The 23,630-nt window shown below is 43.2% G+C and overlaps 1 protein-coding gene across 1 annotated transcript in view; it reads left to right on the top strand.

Annotated features, from left to right (window-relative positions):
• The window catches only part of UBXN7 (UBX domain protein 7), a 79,518-nt gene that overhangs the window by 3,117 nt on the left and 52,771 nt on the right, over positions 1 to 23,630 (top strand). The window contains exon 2 of the mRNA XM_030823017.1: positions 23,419 to 23,566. Coding sequence (XP_030678877.1) covers positions 23,419 to 23,566 — 148 coding nt within the window. The remainder of the gene's footprint in view (positions 1 to 23,418; positions 23,567 to 23,630) is intronic.

The raw sequence follows: 23,630 nt of genomic DNA, 5'->3' as shown, positions 1-23,630 counted from the left end.
TTAGGTACACACAAAAACCAAAGTGTGATGAGATGAATTGACTCACTGAATTGCTTTAGTTCTGTTTCTGTTAGTCTACATAGCTTGATTGCTGGAGTCCCTCAATCAGTAGACAGTGGTATCTGAAAATCTACAGAAGGAAAATACCTTTGAGTGTTCTTGAAATATTGTGAATTTCTATTGATAATTTCTGGGATTCTTTTTAGAAGATAGTGATTAACCATTAGAAACACATGATTGATTTCTGTTTGCCTTTTTACGTGTCTTAAAAAGAAATTTTTGGGGTTCTCTCCACATATGTTTTAATCGTAGTGTTTATAATTAAAAGGTATTTTATATTTATTTTAGTGACCTTAATTAAGCTTATGCTCTGATTTCACAAAGGTTTTACTCGGAAGCTCAATATTCTTGTAAAAACAAATGCATCATCAAAAATGTGAGTCCTTAGGCAGGAGGAGAAAAAAAGAAAAAGAAAAAAATAAAAATAAATGTGAGTCTTATCTTTTCTTTGGCATTTAGAAATAGAACGGAAAATTGAAAGATTTTAGAAAAGTCTTATTTCTTACTGAATAGAACAGATCTCTCTCTGATTCAGTGAGTATGAAATAATGACTGATTTTTTTTCTCTTTTTTTTTTTGAGACGGAGTCTTGCTCTGTCACCCAGGCTGGAGTGCAGTGGCATGATGTCGGCTCACTGCAAGCTCTGCCTCCCGGGTTCACACTTCTCCTGCCTCAGCCTCCCGAGTAGCTGGGACTACAGGCGCCCACCACCACGCCCGGCTAATTTTTTGTATTTTTAGTAGAGACGGGGTTTCACCGTGTTAGCCGGGGTGGTCTTGATCTCCTGACCTCGTGATCCGCCTGCCTCGGCCTCCCAAAGTGCTGGGATTACAGGCTTGAGCCACTGCGCCCGGCCTGATGACTGATTTTTGATTTTTTTTTTTTTTTTAAGAGATGGAGGTCTCCTCTCTTTGTTGCCCAGGCTGTTCTCCAATTTCTGGGCTCAGCCATCTTCTTGCCTCAGCCCTCTCAGTAACTGGGGCTACAGGTGCACATCACTGTGCCTGGTTCAGTAATGGCTGATTAAAAAAGATTATTAAAAAGACAATACCATAACAACTTTTTTTTTTTTTTTTTTGAGATGGACTGGGTCTCACACTGCCACCCAGACTAGAGTGCAGTGGTGTGATCACGGCTCACCACAGCCTCCTCCTCTTGGGTTCAGGTGATCCTCCCACCTCAGCCTCCAGGGTAACTTTCTATATTTTTTGTGGAGACGGGGGTCTCACTTTGTTGCGCAGGCTGGTCTTGAACTCCTGGGCTCAAGCAGTCCACCCACCTTGGCCTCCCAAAGTGCTGGGATTACAGGCATGGGATGCTGCACCTGGCCGAAATAATTTTGATAAAAGGGAAAAGAACTAATTCTCCTCACAACAGCAATATTTATTTTACATATTATCTTCCACTTCTTGTTTATATACTTATTTTTACATTGTGGATCATAGTATATACAATTTCTGAGATTTCTTTTTTTTTTTAAAGACAGTCTTGTTCTGTCACCCAGGCTGGAGTACAGTGGTACAATTATAGCTTGCTGCATCCTTTGCCGCCTGGGCTCAAGTGATTCTCCTGCCTCAGCCTCCAGAGCAGCAGTTAGGACTACAGGCGTGTGCCACCATGCCCAGCTAAAATACACAGTTCTGAAATTTTCACTTAACATTATGCCACAAACCTTTTTTCATGGTCAGACTGATAAGCAGGTGGCCAAGAGAAGTTATGACCTTTGAAGTAACCACACTGAGAAGCTATATACAGTATGGTTTACCATTGATGCTTGCTTTTTGTTTTTTTTTCTTTTTTGTTTTTGGACAGAATTTCACTTCGTCACCCAGGCTGGAGTGCAGTGGCGTGATTTTGGCTCACTGCTGCCTCCGCCTCCTGGGTTCAAGCAGTTCTCCTGCTTCAGCCTCCCCAGTAGCTGGGATTACAGGCTCAAGCCACCATACCCGTCTGATTTTTGTATTTTTAGTAGAGATGGAGTTTCACCATGTTGGGCAAGCTGGTCTCAAACTGACCTCAAGTAATCTGCCCACCTCAGCCTCCCAAAATGCTGGTATTATGGGCGTGAGCCACTGCAACCAGCCCCACTGATGCTTTCAGTGTCATTTAAAGCTACATGAGAAAACCAGTCTTGTTACTTTTATAGTCATTCCACATTTTACGATACTACTGTTTGATCTCCTCTGATATTTATCATACATGGCTTTGAATTACTGTTGAAAACTTTCAGAAGTCATATCAATTCTCAAAACATGAAGGAAAAATATGCAGCTGGATCTATTCTGAAAGAGCAATTTTTAAAAATGTTTTGAAGCCAGGTGCGGTGGCTCACGCCTATAATCCCAGGCACTTTGGGAGGCCAAGGCGGGTGGATCACCGGAGGTCAGGAGCTTGAGACCAGTCTGGCCAACATGGTGAAACCCTGTTTCTACTAAAAATACAAAAATTAGCTGGGCATGGTGGTGCATGCCTGTAGTCCCAGCTACTCAGGAGGCTGAGGCAGGAGAATCTCGTGAACCCAGGAGACGGAGGTTGCAGTGAGCTGAGATCGAGCCACTGCACTCCAGCCTGGGCGACAGAGCGAGACTCTGTCTCCAATTTTAGTATATGTGCGCTGAAGTGAGCACAGAGCGAGACCCTGTCTCAATAAATAAATAAATAAATAAATAATAAAAGTAAAAATGTTTTGAGCCATGGCAGTATTCCATTAGCACCAACTTTGGGCTGACATCCACCACACATATACACTAGTGCACATGTGTAATCAGAATAATTCATGGAGTGAAGGTGAGGGATACATAGACACTATAGAATAGGTGAAAAATAAACTAGCAGTCTAAGGACAAATGTGAGGGCATAGAAAGTGGAGGCTAAGAAGAGTACAAGAGGTTACTGGTACAGAAATTCACAGAGCTTTGTGCATAGTAGCAATCACATACTTCAGAAAATTATAGAACCTCAGTTGTAGAAGGGACCTTAATCTTTCAAGTTGTTGAATGAGTGCATATTTATTATAAAAATTAGGAACTGTCATGTTTGTAGTATTTAGCTTTATGGCCAATTTCTATTCATATTCTTTTTTTTTTTTTTTTTTTTTTTTTTTTTTTTTGAGACGGAGTCTCACTCTGTGGCCCAGGCTGGAGTGCAAAGGCACGATCTTGGCTCACTGCAGCCTCCACCTCCCGGGTTCAAGCGATTCTCCTGCCTCATTACAGGCATGCGCCGCCATGCCCAGCTCATTTTTAGTAGAGACGGGGTTCCTCCATTTTGGTCAGGCTGGTCTTGAACTCCCGACCTCAGGTGATCCTCCCGCCTCGACCTCCCAAAGTGCTGGGATTACCGGTGTGAACCACCACGCCTGGCCTCATTCATATTCTTTTGTACAGAACATTTCCTTTCTCTTGGGTTAATGTTAAAATATGATTAAGTTCTCTGTGTCTGGAAAGGTGGTCACAGTATTACAGATGTTAAGAGAACACTTCAGGAATTTTAAGAATAGTTTCAATAGGGGATATGTTTCAGAATTTCTTTTTTTTTTTTTTTTTTTGAGACAAAGTCTTACCCTGTCACCCAGGCTGGAGTGGCAGAGGTGCGATCTTGGCTCATTGCAACTCCCGCCTCCCTGGTTCAAGTGATTCTCCTGCCTCAGCCTCCCGAGCAGCTGGGACCACAGATGCATGTCACCACACCTGGCTAAATTTTTTGTATTTTTAATGGAGATGGGGTTTCATCTTGTTGGCGAGGCTGGTCTCAAACTCTTGACCTTAGATGATCCACCCACCTTGGCCTCCCAAAGCACTGGGATTACAGGCTTGAGCCACCACGCCTGGCTGAAGTTTCAGAAATTTAAGGGAGGTAATTTTGAGTTGCGAATGGAATCTTACTAGTAGATTCATTTATTGATAGACTGCTACGCGCCAGGCGTGGTTCACATCTTAAGGATACAACTGTGAGCAAGGCATGGTGTCTGTCCTCAGAAAGCTTGAAGGTTAACAGGAATAGAGACACATGAATAGGCATTAGAATACAGTGAGAGAGTGGTAAGGAGCTAATGCTGGAGCACAAAAGAGGGAGGTCAAGAAAGCCTTCCCAGAATAAACAATCTTTTATCTAAAATCTGGAAGATGTTTCTCACAGGAGAAACATGCAGAGACTTGGAGGAGAACTGGGCAGGCATATATACAGACAGAGATGAGAGAGGGGAGACCATCAGTTTAGGGAACTGATAATTCCAAATGAGTAAAGCACAGCTAGTGCAATAAATGGACCTCAAGAGGTGAATAGGAGATTGGATTGGGCCTTGTAAGCCATGTTAAAAAAAATCTTGGCTTTATTCTGAGAATAGTGGGGAGTCAAGGTTTTAATTAGAGGAGTGAGACTGGGTACTGTGGCTCACACCTATGATTCCCGCACTTTGGGAGGCTGAGGTGGGAGGCCTGGAGCTTGAGATCAGCCTGGGCAGCATAGTGAGACCCCATCTCTACAAAATGTATTAAAATTTTATTTATTAAAAAAGGAGTTACATCTGATTTGGCTTTTTTTTTTTTTTAAAGAAAGAGTTACTGAGCTATAATGGAGAAGAGATAGGCACAGAGATCAGTAGAACGCTGTTATATTAACCCAAGAAAGATAGTGGTGTCCTGAAAAAAGTTAGTGGCGGAGAAGTGGACTCCGAAAGGTATGGGAAGAAATCAGAGTAAAAATGAAGTGTAGGATTCTGTTTCGGACACCTAGGTATGTAACAGTGCTATTTATGAAGGTATGGAATAGCAGAAAGGTGTGGGGAGAAGATGGTTAGCTCAGTTTTGGATAAGCTAAGGTGCTGTTAATAGGACTTCCAGATGGAGCTGTTCAAGCAGATGAATATTTGGGTCTAGAAAGAAGAGTGAGAAATCTGTCATATTCATGGCAGTTAAAGTTATAAAAATGGGGCTAGGTGTGGTGGCTCACACCTGTAATCCCAGCACTTTGGGAGGCCAAGGTGGGTGGATCACCTGAGGTCAGGAGTTTGAGACCAGCCTGACCAACATGGTGAAACCCCGTCTCTACTAAAAATGCAAAACTAGCCAGGCATGGTGGTGCGTGCCTGTAATCCCAGCTACTCAGGAGGCTGAGGCAGGAGAATTGCTTGAACCTGGAAGGCAGAGGTTGCAGTGAGCTGAGATCGCGCCATTGCACTCCAGCCTCGGCGACAGTGAGGCTCTGTCTCAAATAAATAAATAAATAAATAAATAAATAAATAAATAAAGATTATAAAAATGGATGAGGCGAGGCCTAGTGGCTCACACCTGTAATCCCAGCACTTTGGGATACCAAGGTGGAAGGATTGCTTGAGGCCAGAAATTCAAGACCAGCTTGGGCAACATAGCAAAGAGCCTGTCTCTACAAAAAGTAAAAAAAAATTAACTGGGCCTGGTGGTGCGTGCCTGTAATCGTGGTTGACTTGGGGAGATTGCTTGAGCCCAGAACTTTGAGGCTGCAGTGAGCTATGTTCGTGCTGCTATACTCCAGCCTGGGTGACAGAGAGAGACCTTGTGTCTAAACAAAAAAAAAAAATTAGGAAAAGAGAAAGGATGGCATCTTGCAGGAGAGAGTGTAGTGTGGGAAATAGTAGACTCCAGGACACAATGCTGAAGGAACACCAACATCCAGGGGACTGCAAAGAAGAAAGTGCAGAGAGGACTCAGGAAAAACCAAAGATGCAGGAGGAAAACCAGGAGAATATCATGGCACTTAAAACATCAGGAGTGGCCACGTGTGGTGGCTCATGCCTGTAATCCCAGCACTTTGGGAGGCTGAGGCGGGTGGATCACACGAGATCAGGAGTTTGAGACCAGCCTGGCCAATATGGTGAAACCCCGTCTCCACTAAAAATACAAAAAATGAGCCGGGCGTGGTGGTGGGCACCTGTAGTCCCAGCTACCCGGGAGGCTCAGGCAGGAGAATCGCTGGAACCCAGGAGTCAGAGGTTGCAGTAAACCAAGATGGTGTCACTGACTCCAGCCTGGGCAAGAGAGTGTGACTCTGTCTCAAAAAAAAAAAAAAAAGTGAAAAATTATTTTGTAAATGGAATAATTAGTCTCTAATTAGTCCTTTGTTTAGCTAGCACAATTAGCTTCAAGATGGCTCTCTTCTTTCCCTGTGGTGCTTCAGAATCTTAGAGTTGATAAAATTCACATCCGTGCAGGACTTTAAGTGCTCCAAGGTACTTTGGGTTTATCCACTCACTCTGTCAGGTGGATAAGTCACATGGGGGTTGGAGGCCAGGCAGGTAAGCAACTGGTTTCCGAGACTGGGATTGTCCTGCTATGCCCCACCTTGTGCTCCCTGAGGCTCTGAGCTGAGTTTCAGGCCTCTGCCATGTCCCCACTTTTCCATGCCCCAGCTCCACAGTTTCCCAAGGATACAGTGAAGCCAGCTGGCACCTGATGGTCAGGCAGGAGGGGAACAAGTACCCCAAGCCCCATCACAGCCAAGAAAAGAGGCACAGTGGCCAGGCCACAATCTGGAGCGGATGAGGGGGCCAGCTCCACCCATCCCAGTGGGATGGCTGGCCCTGCAGCTCCAGAGAGGGTCCGCTGGCCCACACAGGCACTGTCCACATGCTCCTCTCAGGGACCGGCTTGTTGGAGGGCTTGCTGCCAGTGTTCGTATACATAGCAGATACTCAGTAAATGTTTGCTGGCCTGGAAACATTCACATGTTGCAGTGGCCTGCCAGTTTAGCCCACATGCCTGGCCTTCCGCCCTCCCCAGGGCAGCTGTACCTCAGCCCCTTGTGGTAGAGATGATCCCCAGACCAGGTGGTGACTGGCCCCGCTAGGTTGGGTTGTTGTGTCCCCTGGCTATGGCTTGATCAGGCTGGCGTGCAGCCAGGCGAGGACTTGGCGGGCTGGGCTGCCCATAGTCTAATCTGTTTTTAGTCTCCTGTTTTCCAGAATGTCATGTAAGTGTAATCACGATATGTAGCCTTTTGAGTCTGGCTTCTTGCTCTTAAACTATTGCGTTTGAGATTCATTCATGTTGTCGTGATTAGTAGTTCCTTCCTATTTATTGGGGAATAGTATACCATTGTATGGTTATACTGTGGTTTGTTTATGCATTCATCAAATGAAGGACACTTTCCATTTGGGGGACATTATAAATAAAGCTGCCAAAAACAGTAGTGTACAAGTGTGTGAATATCTTTTGATAAATACCTAGGAGTGTGTTTATTGGATCATATAATAATAGTTATATTAACTTTCTAAGAAGCTGACAAATAATTTGTGACTTTCTGGTATAGTGACTTTCCAAAGTCACTTTCGAAAGTACAGTGGCTTTGAGAGGCTGATGTGGGAGGATTGCTGTAGGCCGGGAATTTGACGCCAACCTGGACAACAGAGAGAGATCCCCTCATCTCTATTAAAAAATAGTAATAAAAGAGAGTTCCAGTTGTTCTGCATTCTTGCCATCATTTGGTATTTTAGTTGTCTTTTTTTTTTCTTTTTGAGACAAGATCTCATTCTCTTGCCCTGGTGGAGTGCAGCCGTGTTATCATAGCTCACTGCAGCCTCAAGCTCCTGGGGTCAAGCGATCCTCCTGCCTCAGCCTCCTGAGTAGCTGGGACTACAGGCACACCCCACCATGCCCAGCTAATTTTTTATTTTCTATATAGATGAGGTCTCCCTGTGTTGCCCAGGCTGGTCTCAAACTCCTGCCTTGGTCTCCCACAGTGCTGGGGTTACAGGTGTGAGCCTCCATGCCTGGGCTTTTTGGTCTGTTTGCTTTTTGTTTTTGAGATGGAGTCTCACCCTGTCACCCAGGCTGGAGTGCAGTGGTGTGATCTTGATTTATTGCAACCTCTGTCTCCTGGGTTCAAGCGATTCTCCTGCCTCACCCTCCCAAGTAGCTGGGACTACAGGCGCGCACCACCATACCTGGATAATTTTTTTTTTTTTTTTTTTTTGGAGACGGAGTCTTGCTCTGTCGCCCAGGCTGGAATGCAGTGGCGTGATCTCCACTCACTGCAAGCTCCACCTCCCGGGTTCACTCCATTCTCCTGCCTCAGCCTCCCGAGTAGCTGGGACTACAGGCGCCCGCCACCATACCTGGCTAATTTTTTTTGTGTATTTTTAGTAGAGACGGGGTTTCACCCTGTTAGCCAGGATGGTCTCGATCTCCTGACCTTGTGGTCTGCCTGCCTTGGCCTCCCAAAGTGCTGGGATTACAGACTTGAGTCACTGTGCCTGGCCTCCTGGATAATTTTTGTATTTTTACTAGAGACTAGGGTTTCACCACCTTGGCCAGACTGGTCTTGAACCTCAAGCGATCTGCCCCCCTCAACCTCCCAAAGTGTTGGGATTACAGACTTGAGTCACTGTGCCTGGCCTCCTGGATAATTTTTGTATTTTTACTAGAGACTAGGGTTTCGCCACGTTGGCCAGTCTGGTCTTGAACCTCAAGCGATCTGCCCGCCTCAACCTCCCAAAGTGTTGGGATTACAGGCGTGAGCTACCGCGCCTGGCCATTTTTTTTTTAAAAAGCCATTTCAATAAGCGTGTAATGGTATGTCATTGTGGTCTTAATTTGCATTTCTCAGGTGACTAATGATATGGGGCATTTTCCATGTAATAACTTACCATCTATAAATCTTTTTTTTTTTTTTTTTTTTTTTGAGTTGGAGTCTCGCTCTGTTGCCAGGCTGGAGTGTGGTGTGATCTCGGCTCACTGCAACCTCCACCTCCCAGGTTCAAGCTGTTCTCCTGCCTCAGCCTCCCAAGTAGCTGGGACTACAGGCGCCTGCCACCACGCCCAGCTAATTTTTTGTATTTTTAGTAGAGACGGGGGTTTCACCGTGTTGGCCAGGATGGTCTCAATGTCCTGACCTTGTAATCCACCTGCCTCAGCCTCCCAAAGTGCTGGGATTATGGGCGTGAGCCACTGCACCCGGCCACCATCCATAAATCTTTCAAGCCCCAACTTTTAATTATGAGATTCAACAGACATAAAATTACTCTCTCAAATGGCTGTAAACGTTTCTGAATGCTTCCAGTGGAATTTTTATGTTTATCTTGTCACAGACTAGTAAGAGATAGCTGGTCTAAGGACTACCATTTGGGTAGTACTGGCCTAGGTGATGGCAGAACAGGGACTGGAACTCTTGCTTCCTAGGCACATGTGTTTCCCACCATTAGCACTACTTCCGCACCATTGGTTCCTTTTGTGAACTAATGAATGTTTGCCTTATCTATCCCCTAACTTAGTAATTCGATTTCTCTGTACTCAGTTTTTTCTGGTATGCATTTAAAAATGTTTTCAATATTTGAAAGCTTAAAAACTCCAGGATTAGCGACTGAGGTTAAAATTTCAGCTTATTTCTCACAACTGTCATCCACTCCCATATCCTTGGCAAATAGTTTAGCTTACTTTGGTATCATTGCTGGGGAAAATGTGGAACCGAAAAGTAACCTCTTGTCGCTATCATTTCTGTAGAGGGATGATGAGGATTGTTTTTAAAAGTCGCTTTGACTGCTATACTTTGGTTTCTGGATGGTAGTGAAGAGCTGATCACTGTCTGTCTTTTGGCACTGAGAGTAGTGGAGACAATATGCATAAGAGTATGAACCAGGAGACAGCAGCATGAAAATGGCCATCATAAATTGTGTGCCACAGCGGGGTTAAGTAAGGCCCTTTGGTGCCAATTCAGTAGCAAGTGTAAAACAGATGGAGAGAAGGACAGATAAAGGATGTTATAGAAGGGGGTTCATGTGGTGAGAAACAAAGTAGGACTCCTGTCATGGAGTATAGATGACTGGATTAGATTAAGCCACCCTGCTGCTGCCTACAATATTGGAGCCTCAAAATAAGCCCGTTTTTTAATTTAAATTTTTTTTTTTTTTTTTTTTGAGACGAAGTCTTGCTCTGTCACCCAGGCTGGAGTGCAATGGCGCAATCTTGGCTCACTGCAACCTCCACCTCCCAGGGTCAAACGATTCTCCTGCCTCAGACTCCTGAGTAGCTGGGATTACAGGCACGCATCACCACGCCTGGCTAATTTTTTTTGTACTTACGGTAGAGACGGGGTTTCGCAATGTTAGCTGGTCTCGAACTTCTGACTTCAGGTGATCCACCCACCTTGGCCTCCCAAAGTGCTGGGATTACAGATGTGAGACACTGCACCCAGTCCCAAAAAGCCCATTTTTAACAAGTTTGCAAATAGTTTAAATTGTAAATTTGTCAAACTTGTTTAATTAGCCCCACCCTTTAAAAAAAAGGTATGTTCTTCTAACTGTAGTAAGATAGAAGTCCAAATTCTTTACAGCTGATCCATCAGAAATTGTTAAGTACCTTTTGAGTGTATGGGTAAAATGTGGGTAAAATGCGTAACTTCACTAAACTTGTTTATCGCTGTTCCTTCACTTACGTCACTTAGCCCTCCTTACTCTTCCTCTTCCCTTTCAGTTAACCTTCACTTCTTCATACTCCTCTGTGTAGCTCAGTGGGTGTTATTGGCAGTTACAGTATGACTGTTCTATCCGTTCCAGAAGTTTAACTTTCAGTTGCCTTTGACTGCTGACAAATTACCGCAAATTGAGTGGTTTAACACACATTTATTCTGTCATGGTTCTGGAGGCCGGAAGTCTGAAATGAAGGTTCGAGTAGGCTTTTGGGGGACATTTTTCAGTCCACCACATCACCACTGGCCTCTCTCCACGAAATGCCAGTAGTATCCCCGACTCCCCAGGCATGAAACACCAAAAATGGTCTTTCATGTTACTGAATGCCTCCAGTGCTTCAACACTAAGAACCACTGGAACCTTTAATTATCTTTCAGTTAGCTCCTGTTTCTAAAATGATTCACTAAGTGATACACTAAGAACAACTGATGATACGGGAACAGATGGCTTAGTTTGGCTTTGTTTAAGAAAGTGGATGGTGTACTTTGCTTCATGGGCTTCTTTCTAGCACTGCCTTTGTTCAGACTTAACCAAGATTTAGCATGTGCTTCCTTTTAAAAAATCTGCATGTGTAGTGGTACTTTCTTTGGAAAGCTCTTGCAGGTCACTGTCCTGACAGACTCCAAAGATGGAAGTCGTCCTGTCACATTGTTTATTTATTTATTTAATTTATTTAGAGACATGGTCTTGCTCTGTTGCGCAGGCAACAGAGTGGACTGCAGTGGCGTGATCTTGGCTCACTGCAACCTGCGCCTTCTCGGTTCAAGTGATTCTCCCACCTCGGCCTCCCTAGTAGCTGGGACGTCCCTAGTAGGTGGACGCCCGCCACCAGGCCCAGCTAATTTTGGTTATTTTTAGTAGAGATGGGGTTTCGCCATGTGGGCCAGGCTGGTCTTCAACTTCTGCCCTCAAGTGATCCGCCCACCTCGGCCTCCCAAAGTGCTGGGATTACAGGCTTGAGCCACCGCGCTCGACCTCAGATTGTTACCAGTGGTATGGTAGCACCGTCTCAGGAATATGCTCCCTAAAGGTTAGGTTCTCGCATTAAATGATTGTGTGAAGATTGTAGATAGGATGGCAAAATAGTCTTTCCCTATCCTCTAACTCTGGACCCTGAGTGTTGACATCATCTGCCCCAAAATATTACAGTTGTTATTTCCTTTACTGTAGTTGTATCTGTTGTGTGTCATAATGACATTCTCTGTAGAATCCTTTTTGTTTTAATGTTTAGCTCTATAGACCTATGAATCTTTAGAAATTCTAGAATACATACTGTACTTCTATTTAGTTTTCTACTGCCTCTATATCAGCTCTCAATGCTTCTCAGTCACACTGGAGTGCTGTTATAGATTTCTTTGAAGCAGATCCCTTTCATGTATCATTTTGTTCTCTATGCATACCATTCACATTTTTCTAGTGTAATAGTTTTTTCTGTCTTCATTGTACCGCTTTTTAAAAAATGAGTGTTTAACTTGAATGTGACACATGTTCATAGCATCAGATGAGTGAGAAAAAGAAAACTGAGATGTCTTTCTCCGCCTGTTTACTGTCAAAAATGTATTTCTCCATAAGCTATATATATTCACACTTTATACTTCCATGTCATTTACGTATAGAGTACTGTAAACTTGGGACTGTCTGTCCATCCTTCCATCCTTCCGTCGTTCCTTCCTTCTGTCCTTCCCTCCTTCCCTCCCTCCCTCCTTCCTTCTTTTCTTTCTTTCTTTCAACAGAGTCTTGCTGTCGCCCAGGCTGGAGTGCAGTGGCGTGATCTCGGCCCACGGCAACCTCTGCCTCCTGGGTTCTAGCGATTCTCCCACCCCAGCCTCCCGAGTAGCTGGGATCACAGGCTGCCACCATCACGCCCAGCTAATTTTGTATTTTTAGTAGAGACAGGGTTTCACATGTTGGTCAGGCTGGTCTTGAACTCCTGACTTCAAGTGAACCACTGTGTCTGGCCAGTCTTTATTAATAGCTAACTGCTAATTAAGAGGTATCCCAAGTTCTTTAATTGAATTTTCTTTCCTTTTTTTTTTTTTAGAGACAGGATTTTGCTCTGTCACCCAGGTTGGAGTGGTATGATCATAGCTCACAGCAGCCTCAAAACTCCTGGACTTAAGCAGTCCTTCCACCTCAGCCTCCGGAGTAGCTGGGACTACAGGCATGTGCCACCACGCCTGGCTAATCTTTTTTGTAGAGATGGGTTGTTTTTTTTTTTTTTTTTTTTTTTTTTTACCATTTTGCCCAGACTGGTCTCAAACTTGTGAGCTCAAGCAGTCTGTCTGCCTCGGCCTTCCAAAGTGTTGGGGTTACAGTGTGAGTCACCACGCTCAGCTGAATTCTCTTAATTCACAGTAGCACTTCATGGAGTTGATAAATCCCCATTTTATAACTGAGGAAACTGATGCCTAGAGAAATTAGCATCTTACTCAGAGTCACACTAGTGAATGACAGAAGTAGAAGTCGAACCCAGGTTAGCTGAGTAGTTTCCAGGCTCTTATTAAATCATATCTTCTGTACTCCTTAGCATGAGTACAGAAGGGAATTTGAAGAATATTTTCTCTTTGTTACTGGGCATAAGACAGGGCAGAGGCAAAGGTTTTTATACATTTATTTGTTTATTTATTTAATTTATTTAGTTTTTGAGATGGAGTCTCGCTCTGTCACCCAGGCTGGAGTGCAGTGGCGCGATTTTGGCTCACTGCAAGCTCCGCTCCCGGGTTCACGCCATTCTCCTGCCTCAGCCTCCCCAGCAGCTGGGATTACAGGTGCCCGCCACTGTGCCCGGCTAATTTTTTGTATTTTTAGTAGAGACGGGGTTTCACCGTGTTAGCCAAGATGGTCTTGATCTCCTGACCTTGTGATCCGCCCGCCTCGGCCCCCCGAAGTTCTGGGATTACAGGCATAAGCCGCCGTGCCTGGCTGTACATTTATTTTAACTTCTTGCTGTGTCTATGGCTCCAGGTGTTCAGTATCTTTTCATGCTCTAAGTTGCCCTCACGTGGTACTGCAGGCCTTTCTTACCTCTCCCCCAAAAGGCACTAGTGACGCTAAAGCTACTTACATCCCTCTTCTTCTAAATCAACATGCTTTTCCTCTGTATATCAACTCTAAATGTATTGTTACTAGCTTTTAAGAGAAGGCAATATGATTGAATTAATTTATGTTATGAAATGATGGATACATCCTTAACTCTAGTAAGTCTTCATATTTTTAAATAGAATGTTTGTTTACCCAAATTAATCTCTGAATTGGAAGTATTTTAGGCAGCCTAAAAACGTGAAAAAAAATATGCACTTAGGAAAAGACTTTTGGGCTAGGCAGACTACAGTGTTGACAGGCCTGCTTGAGGATTAACTTCACAAGTTCTGATTCTCATCAGAACCCACAGATTCTCTAAATGGTTCCCCTGGCAGTGGCATTGGAGTTCTGGTAGATGAAGGCTGGTAGAAAGGGTGGCAGCAATATTTATATGCAGTGGCATTCTTAAGTTGCATTTCCTTTTTCTTTTCTTTTTTTTGAGACAGAGTCTTGCTCAGTCGCCCAGGCTGGAGTGCAGTGGCGCGATTTCAGCTCACTGCAACCTCTGCCTCCTGGGTTCAAGTAATTCTCCCGCCTCAGCCTCCCGAGTAGCTGGGATTACACGCACCCACCATCGTGCCCGACTAATTTTTGTAGAGATGGAGTTCCGCCATGTTGGCCAGGCTGGTCTTGAACTCCTGACCTCAGGTGATCCGCCCCCTGCTCAGCCTCCCAAAGTGCTGGGATTACAGACGTGAGCCACCACGCCCGGTGTAAGTTGAATTTCCTATGACCAGGTAAGTTTGTGAATGAAAGTAGCCAGGATTGGTTGCTGTTATGGTAGAAGTGAGTTTCACTTCACCATAAACATGTTCTTTCTGCTTTTTTGTGGTGCTGTAATGCGGTGTGAGCACTTAGACAAGAGCCAAAATAGTGTGAACTTGGCCACTTAATTCTCTGAAAAGAAAGTTTGGTCCATACATTGAGAAGCTAGTTTTAGGGTTCATTGGGAGGCAAATGTTAACAGATTGTGCATCTCTGCTAGAACAAGCAGCCAAAAGTAGTCTTCCTGTAAGAAACCTTTAATTTTCAGCTGCTGTCTAAATTAAAACGGTAGAGCACAGTAGTCACTGAACTTTTTTTTTTTTTTTTTGAGATGAAGTCTCTCTCTGTCACCAGGCTGGAGTGCAGTGGCACAATCTTGGCTCACTGCAACCTTCGACTCCCTGGTTCAAGCGATTTTCCTGCCTCAGCCTCCTGAGTAGCTGGGATTACAGGCATGTCACCACCATGCCCAGCTAATTTTTTTATTTTTTATTTTTTTATTTTTATTTTTTTTTTGAGATGGAGTCTCACTCTTTCACCCAGGCTGGAGTGCAGTGGCGCGATCTCGGCTCACTGCAGGCTCTGTCCCCCGGGGTTCACGCCATTCTCCTGCCTCAGCCTCCCGAGTAGCTGGGACTACAGGCGCCCGCCACCTCGCCCGACTAATTTTTTGTATTTTTAGTAGAGACGGGGTTTCACTGTGTTAGCCAGGATGGTCTCGATCTCCTGACCTCGTGATCCGCCCGCCTCGGCCTCCCAAAGTGCTGGGATTACAGGCGTGAGCCACCGCACCCGGCCTTATTTTTTATTTTTTTAGTGGAGACGGGATTTCACCATGTTGGCCAGGATGGTCTTGAGCTCCTGACCTCGTGATCCACCCGTCTCAGCCTCCCAAAGTGCTGGGATTACAGGTGTGAGCCACTGCGCCCAGCCTGCTGAACTTGTGTAGACTAGCATTTAAGAAGTATGATAATATGGCTGGGTGCGGTGGCTCATGCCTGTAATCCCAGCACTTTGGGAGGCCGAGGCAGGCGGATCACAAGGTCAGGAGATCGAGACCATCCTGGCCAACATGGTGAAACCCCGTCTCTACTAAAAATACAAAAATTAGCTGGGGGTGGTGGTGTGTGCTTGTAGTCCCAGCTACTTGGGAGGCTGAGGAAGGAGAATCACTTGAACCTGGGAGGCAGAGGTTGCAGGGAGCCAAGATTCGCACCACTGTTTTTCAGCCTGGCAACAGAACGAGACTCTGTCTCAAAAAAAAAAAAAAAAAAAAAAAAAAAGACATATGATAATACAACACAATGTAACTCGAGACAGTGTACAAATACTAGGGAAACACTGAAACAAAGCCTCAGGTTTTATGAGTAAGAATATGGTAGCATATGTGTCTTGAAATTGTTTATCAAATTTGTGCTGTTTTTGCCCCAAGAATTTGTATTTAGTTACATAAGGTTGGCTGTGGGGATATTAGAACTTTTCCTTTCCTTCAAAAAGTTGCATTTGTGTTTCTGTTTTGATACTTCATTTTTTAAAGTGTTTTCTGATGGTTAGAATGTTAAATTTATATATACTACAACTTAACTTTTGGTTCAGCTCCACTGAGAACTTAGGAAGAAGTAACTGGGATGAGAAAAGTGAGATCTGTGCTAGTTGAGTGAGCTTTTAAAGTCTGAGAGACAGAGCAGCTAGCAGAGACAAGGGTAAAGATTATGACTCAGTGGAAAAGTATGTATTTGTTCCTGCTTCAGAGCGAGGAGGGAGGGGAAATGTTCAGAACGTAACAGAAAGGTGGGTGTTTGGTTTGTTGTCCCGACCACTATCCACATCATGCAAAGATAGGGCTTTATAAAGTCCTACCAAGGGAACTGCCTAGATGATGCCGGTAGGTCCATGTGGCTGAAGGGATGGTACAGAGGTGAGATGAGAGTAGAGGGATATAAAATGGGAGGAGTAAGGAACAAATCTTGTATGCAGCTTGAGAGGGATTAAAACTTTTTCAATCAGTAACACAGAACTGTTGAAATAGGAAGACAGACAATTGAACTTAACATTATTTTGCTGTGTTGAAAGTACACCCGGCCCTCCATATCCATGGGTTCCGTATTGGTGAATTTAGCCTGCGTATTGAAAATATTCAGGGAAAAGGCCGGGTGCAGTGGCGTATGCCTGTAAGTAATCTCAGCACTTTGGGAGGCCAAGGCAGGCAGATCACCTGAGGTCAGGAGTTCAAGACCAGCCTGGCCAACATGGCGAAACCCTGTCTCTACTAAACGTACAAAAATCAGCCAGGTGTGGTGGCGGCAACAGAACAGCTAACTGGGAGGCTGAGGCAGGAGAATCACTTGAACCTGGGAGGCAGAGGTTGCAGTGAGCGGAGATGGTACCACTGCACTCCAGCAAAAAAGAAACAAAATATTCAGGGAAAAAGAAAACATTGTTGCATCTCTACTGAACACGTAGAGACTTTTCTGTTTGTCATTATTCTCTACAGTATAACAACTGTTTACATTGTATTAGGTACAATGTAATAGCATTTACATTGTATGAGGTGCTACAAGTAATCTAGAGATGATTTAAAGTACAGATTGTTTGTAAATACTGTACCATTTTATATGAAGAACTTGAGCATTCTCAAATTTTGGTATCCTTGGACGGTCATGGAACCAGTGCCCCATGGATACCGGAGGGATGACTGTATATCAAAGGGGGCCATGAGGTGTGAGATACAGGAATTCATGTAAGAGATGTTGAGGGATTGAACTAAGACTGTAGCAGTGGACATAGAAAAGGCTGGATAGGAGTGGTATTAACTAGAAGGAACTATAGCTCTCTTTGGTTAACTGATGGGATGTTCACTCGGCGGGGAAAGAAGGGTCTAAGAATGTTTCTCAAATTTGAGTAATGTATGAAGCTCTTTTAAAGGAAAAACCTCCCTGGTCCTGTGTAACTTAAATTACCATATATACCTAGATAAAAGGCAGACCCCAAATGAAAGGCAATTTTCTCTAAATTTCCCAAAAAGGGTGTTTTGTTTTTTTTTTTTCAGTTTTTAAAATTGTATTAACATGTATATAACAACATTTATCATTTTAACCTTTTTTTTGAGACGGAGTTTCGCTCTTATTGCCCAGGCTGGAGTGCAGTGGAGCAACCTCGGCTCACTGCAACCTCTGCCTCCTGGGTTCAAGCGATTCTCCTCCCTCAGCCTCCCCAGTAGCTGAGATTACGGGTGCCCACCACCACACCCGGCTAATTTTTGTATTTTTAGTAGAGACGGGGTTTCACCATGTTGGCCAGGCTGGTCTCAAACTCCTGACCTAAGTGATCCGCCCACTTCGGCCTCCCAAAGTGCTCAATTACAGCCATGAGCCACCGTGCTTGGCCCATTTTAACCATTTTTAAGGGTACAGTTCAGTGGTATTAAATACATTAATAATGTGTAACCATTGCCACCATCCCTCTCTATAACTCTTTTGTTTTGTAAAACTGAAACTCTATACCCATTAAACAAGAGCTCCCTGTTCCTCATTCTACCTTCCTCCAGCCCCTGGCAACCATCATTCTACTTTCTGACTCTGATTTTTAGTGCTCTAAATATCTCACATAAGTGGAATCATATGGCATTTGTAATTTTGTGACTGGCTTATTTCACTTAGCATAATGTCCTCAAGGTTCATTCATGTCAGAATTTCTTTCTTTTTTAAGGCTCCATGAGATTCCATTGTATGAATATACTACTTTTGTTTATCCCTTCATGTGTTGATGTATACTTGGATGGCTTCCATGTTTTACCTACTGTGAATAATGCTATTATGAAAGTGGGCATGTAAATATCTTTTTGAGACCCTGCTTACAGTTCTCTGGTTATATCTCCAGAAGTGAAATTACTGGATCATATGGTAATTCGGTTGTTAGCTTTTTGAGGAATCGCCATAGTTTTCCACCCTAGTTGTACCATTTTATATTCCCATCAGGAGTGCATAGTGGTTCCAGTTTCTCCACATCCTCACCCACACTTGTTATTTTTTGTTTTTTAATAGTAGCCTTTTTAATGGGTATAAGCTGGTACTAAAAAAACAGTTGACTGTCAACTATGTGCGTTTCTAGAGATTTAAGTGAAATGATCAGGTGCTTTCTTTGGTAATATTTATTGATTTAACATTTTTACACACGTTGTATATTCATGCTTTTTTTCTTTTTTCTTTTTTTTTTTTTTTTTGAGACAAAGTCTCGCTCTGTCACCCAAACTGGAGTGCAGTGGTGTGCTCTCAGCTCACTGTAACCTCCGCCTCCTGGATTGAAGCAAGTTTCCTGCCTCAGCCTCCCTAATAGCTGGGAGCTATTAGGCACCCGCCACCATGCCTGGCTGATTTTGTATTTTTAGTAGAAGACGGAGTTTCACCCTGTTGGCCAGGCTGGTCGTGAACTCCTGAGCTCAAATGATCCACCTACCTCAGCCTCCCAAAGTGCCAGGTTTACAGGCATGAGCCACCGCACCTGGCCGGCTGCCTTTTCTCAGTCATATTTTATGAAATGAGTTTATTCAGTTTTCATTTGTACCTTAAATATATATCTTTATCAGCTATCAGAAAAGGCTATAGCTACTCCATGTCATCTGCTAGTTTGTTTGTTTGTTTGTTTGTTTTTTGAGACGAAGTCTCACTCTTGTGCCCCAGGCTGGAGTGCAATGGCACGATCTTGGCTCACTGCAACCTCCGCCTCCCAGGTTAAGTGATTCTCCTGTCTCAGCCTCCCGAGTAGCTGGGATTACAGGCGCCTGCCACCATGTCCGGCTAATTTTTGTATTTTTAGTAGAGAAGAGGTTTCACCATGTTGGTCAGGCGGTCTCGAACTCCTGACCTCAGGTGATCTGCCTGCCTCGGTCTCTCAAAGTGCTGGGATTACAGAGGTGAGCCACCGTGCTCGGCCATCTGCTAGTTTTTTGAAGCCTGTTATTTTCACTTTTCTTTAAATTTATCTTTAAACCATGAATCCAGCGTATCCATTTGCTATTTATTTCCACACCATAACCGTACTGCTTTATAAATTAATTTTAAAACGTAAGTATATGCACAAAGTACAAAATTAAATTGTTATAAAAGGGTTGCCAGTGGTTTTGACTAAGGCCTACTCCCTCTCTCTCTCTAGTATATAGCTATTGAGTTAAAGTACTATGAGATATCACTAAGTTTATCAGACATTGATCACATGCAAGCAAGCCTGATGCCAGGTACTGGGAGATACCAAGGCAAGAAAACCAGTTCCTCTGTTCAAGAACCTTCTATTCTTTTGGGGGAGCCAGAAAACAAACCAGCATTTACTAGTAGTATATCCATGGATATAATAGAACATTATCACAGGGATGGGAATGGGCAGGTAGGCTAGTACACAAATCAACAAAGTAACATTTCTATTGATTTCAGCATGCATGAACTAGATGAGGGGATGATGGGGAAGATAAGAGCATTCTAAGCATGCAATTTAGTTTGACTATAGTAAACTGTAGGATGAGGAAGAAGAAAGGAAAAGCCAGAGAAATAAGCTGAGGCCTGATCACAAAGGGCTTTCCAGACCATAAAGACTTGAATTTATACTGCAGGCATCAGAAGAAAGCCATTAAGGGATTTTTTTTTTTTTTTTTTTTTTGAGATGGAGTCTTGCTCCGTTGCCCAGGCTGGAGTGCAGTGGTGCAATCTCGGCTCACTGCAACCTCTGCCTCCCAGGTTCAAGCAATTCTCCTGCCTCAGCCTCCTGAGTAGCTGGGATTACAGGTGTGTGCCAACATGCCTGGCTAATTTTTGTATTTTTAGTAGAGATGGGGTTTCACCATCTTGGCCAGGCTGGTCTCGAACTCCTAACCTCGTGATCCGCCTACCTTGGCCTCCCAGGGTGCTGGGATTACAGGCGTGAGCCTCCGTGCCCGGCTGCCATGAAGGGATTTTAAACAGAGGGATGATATAATGAGACTTATATTTTGGAACACACCCTCTGCAGCAAGGTGGAAGATGGAATAATGATCAGTTAGAAGCCTATTGAAGTAACTGAGGTAAGTATTAAGGATTTGCCTTAGAGACAGTAGTACAGAAGAGAAAACAAATGAGAGACATTAAGAGTAGAGTTAGCACTTCCTTTTCTTGCAGTAAGGATAATGTAGAGTGATAACATTAATAACCCTGCTGCTGGGAAAAAAAAGTGCTGAAGAATGTATGTATTTAAACTTTTTTTAGGCCTAGTGTGGTGGCTCACTCCTGTAATCCCTGCACTTTGGGAGGCCAAGGTGGGTGGATCACCTGAGGTCAGGAGGGCAAGACCAGCCTGGCCTACATGGTGAAACCCTGACTTTACTAAAAGTACAAAAATTAGCCCGGTGTGGTGGCAGGCGCCTGTAATCCCAGCCACTTGGGAGGCTGAGACAGGAGAATCGCTTGAACCCTGAAGTGGAGGTTGTAGTGAGCCAAGATTGCACCATTGCACTCCAGCCTGGGTGATGAGAGTGAAACTCTGTCTCAAAAAAAAATAAAAATAAAAATAAAAATAAATTTTTTTTTTTAAAAATACATTATTGGTTAGCACCAGGCTAAAAATGAAGAATGCAGAAGTTAGCTACCTTTAAAGCAGGTCTGGTGGAATCTGTCCACACTGGATGGCTTTGAACTTCACTTTTGGTAGACTCATGGGTCACAGGAAAGAAAGCTTGGGGCCTTGGCAAGGAAAGGGGCCTGAAAGAAGGCTACTCCCCTTCATGAAGCAGAGAGTAGGATGCTTCTACCTTGGCAGTGGGGAGGGGATGTATGGAGATGAACATCTTCACAGATAATTTATAACAAAGATTGTTACAGTCACATTTCCCATGTGGTCTTGAAAACCTCCCAAGTCAGAAATGTATTTAAAGTGGTCTCAGTTCGGTAGTGCCTGTGGGTGCCTTGCAAAGTCTGTCAAATCATATCCTCTTAGGAGGAAATGTGCCTTCAACCCAGGCTTCAGAATTCTGTAGATTAAAATTTCAAGGCACATGACATCACAGTAAAAAAATCACAAATCACACAAAAACTGTGGCACAGTAAGCAAGATCCAGCAGAAACAAGAAACACTGACCTATAGAAACTGTAGAAAATTTATTTTTTCCCTTAGTGATTCCAATAAGTTGGGTTAATGTGTTTGAAGAAATGAAGGATTGAAATAGGAGTAGGAATTAAGGATCTCCAAAACATGATCAAGCAGATGAGGAAGTAAACAAAAACAGAACTTCTAGTTATAAAAAATTAGCTGAAATAAAAAGCTCAGTGAGCAAGTGAAGAAACAGATTGGCACAGCTGAAGGGAGAATGTGTGAACTGGAAGATAGCATTGAAGAGATTACCCACAATGCACCATAGAGAGCTCAAAAAGACAATATGCATATGAAAGAAAGGTTGAGACATAAAGGTTAGAGTGAAGAGTTGTAACATACATCTAATTGGAGTTACAGAGGAAATAAGTGTGAATGGAGGGGCGAGACAACGATCAAATATAAATTGCTGGGAATTTTTCAGAATTGATAAAAGATAACCTTCAAGTGGTAGAAGTCCATTGAATCCCAAAGAGGATAAATAAAATTAGCCCTGACAAATCAGAGTGAAATTGCAGAAGGCTAAAGACAGAGGGCCTTAAAAGCAACTAGAAACAACAGATTGCTATAAAAACATTTTTCTTTAGTCTGGCAACTGATTTCCCAGCAGCAACAACAGAAGCCAGAGGACATTGGAATGCTGTCTTCAGTATTCTGAGAGAAAATAGCTGTCAGCTTTGAAATGGAATACCCAGTAAAACTGTCAGGAATGACAGCGAAATAAAGACATTTGCAGACAAAAACTTAAGAGCATTTACCACCAAGAGGAGATTCTAAGGGACATAATTCAGATAGAAGAAAAATCATCCCAAATGGAAAGCTTGAGGTGCTTTTTAGTGACCAGAAAATGTTCAATTTACATTCTATCACTAGACATTTATGTTGTTTCCAACTTTTCAATATAAACTGAAGCTATGCTGGACATGTGTATGAACATGTTTATGCATATAGTATTTTATGTAGATTTTATTTTCTTTTGACTAGAAGCCCAAATTACTGAGTCAAAAAAGGAATGAGTATTTTTGTTTCTGGAATGCATGTTGTAAAATTGTTTTCTTAAAGGACCTTACCAATTTCCATTTCATTTAGCAGACTCTGTTAGCTTTACTTTATTTACAAATGAGTACATTTGTAATAGGGACATTTTTAAATGATGAAGATTGACATTTCTTCCCAGATTTTGACTTAGTTATGTCTTAGACAAAAAATGTTCCATCTTACTTCTTTGCCATTGGTATTAAAGATGCTTTTTTTTTTTTTTTTGAGACAGAGTCTCGCTCTGTTGCCCAGGCTGGAGTGCAGTGGCGTGACCTCGGCTCATTGCAACCTCTGCCTCCTGGGTTCAAGCGATTCTCCTACCTCAGCCTCCCGAGTAGCTGGGATTACAGGTGTGTACCACCATGGCTGGCAAATTTTTGTGTTTTTAGTAGAGATGGGGTTTCACCATGTTGGTTAGGCTGGTCTCCAACTCCTGACCTCGTGATCTGCCCGCCTCAGCCTCCCAAGGTGTTGGGATTACAGGTGTGAGCCACTGCGCCCAGCCTGACACTTTCTTTTTAACAGAAACAGAAATGCTAACTGAAATATATTCTAACAAAGCATTTCTAACTTTCTAGAATGTAGTCTTTCATTTTTGTTTATCTTTTTTCAGCTTATTCCCAAATATATACTTTGGCCATTTAAATAAATGGCCAAAGAAATGGCCAGAAAATGCTTTATTTAGTTTTTGTTTTATTATGAGGGATGATTACTCTTTAATGCTGCTAAATTCTTTTCTAGCTCTGTTTATTTCACTTCAAGAATATGTACATTTTTTTCTAGCTCTGTATTTCACAAGAAAGTCATTCATTCTAAAAGGGAAAAATACTATTAATTTACTTGGGAATTCTAATATGAGCTGAAAAAAGAGGCTGTCTTTTTTTTTTTTTTTTTTAACATTTTTCCTGTCTTTTTACTGTTTCAGGTGCAAGTGAAAGTGTAGGAAAACATATGCTTGAAGCGTGCAACAATAATCTGGAAATGGCAGTCACTATGTTTTTGGATGGTGGAGGAATCGCTGAAGAGCCCAGTACCAGTTCAGCAAGTGTCTCTACTGTCAGACCACACACAGAGTATGAATTTATTATGTGTTGTCAGGAGCTATCCATTGCCTAAATTAAGTAGTTGCATTTTTAT

Source organism: Nomascus leucogenys, chromosome 11 (assembly GCF_006542625.1).
Source record: "Nomascus leucogenys isolate Asia chromosome 11, Asia_NLE_v1, whole genome shotgun sequence".
NCBI lineage: Eukaryota > Metazoa > Chordata > Mammalia > Primates > Hylobatidae > Nomascus > Nomascus leucogenys.
Note: the sequence above shows the minus strand (reverse complement) of the source record. Positions and strands in the feature narration are given on the sequence as shown.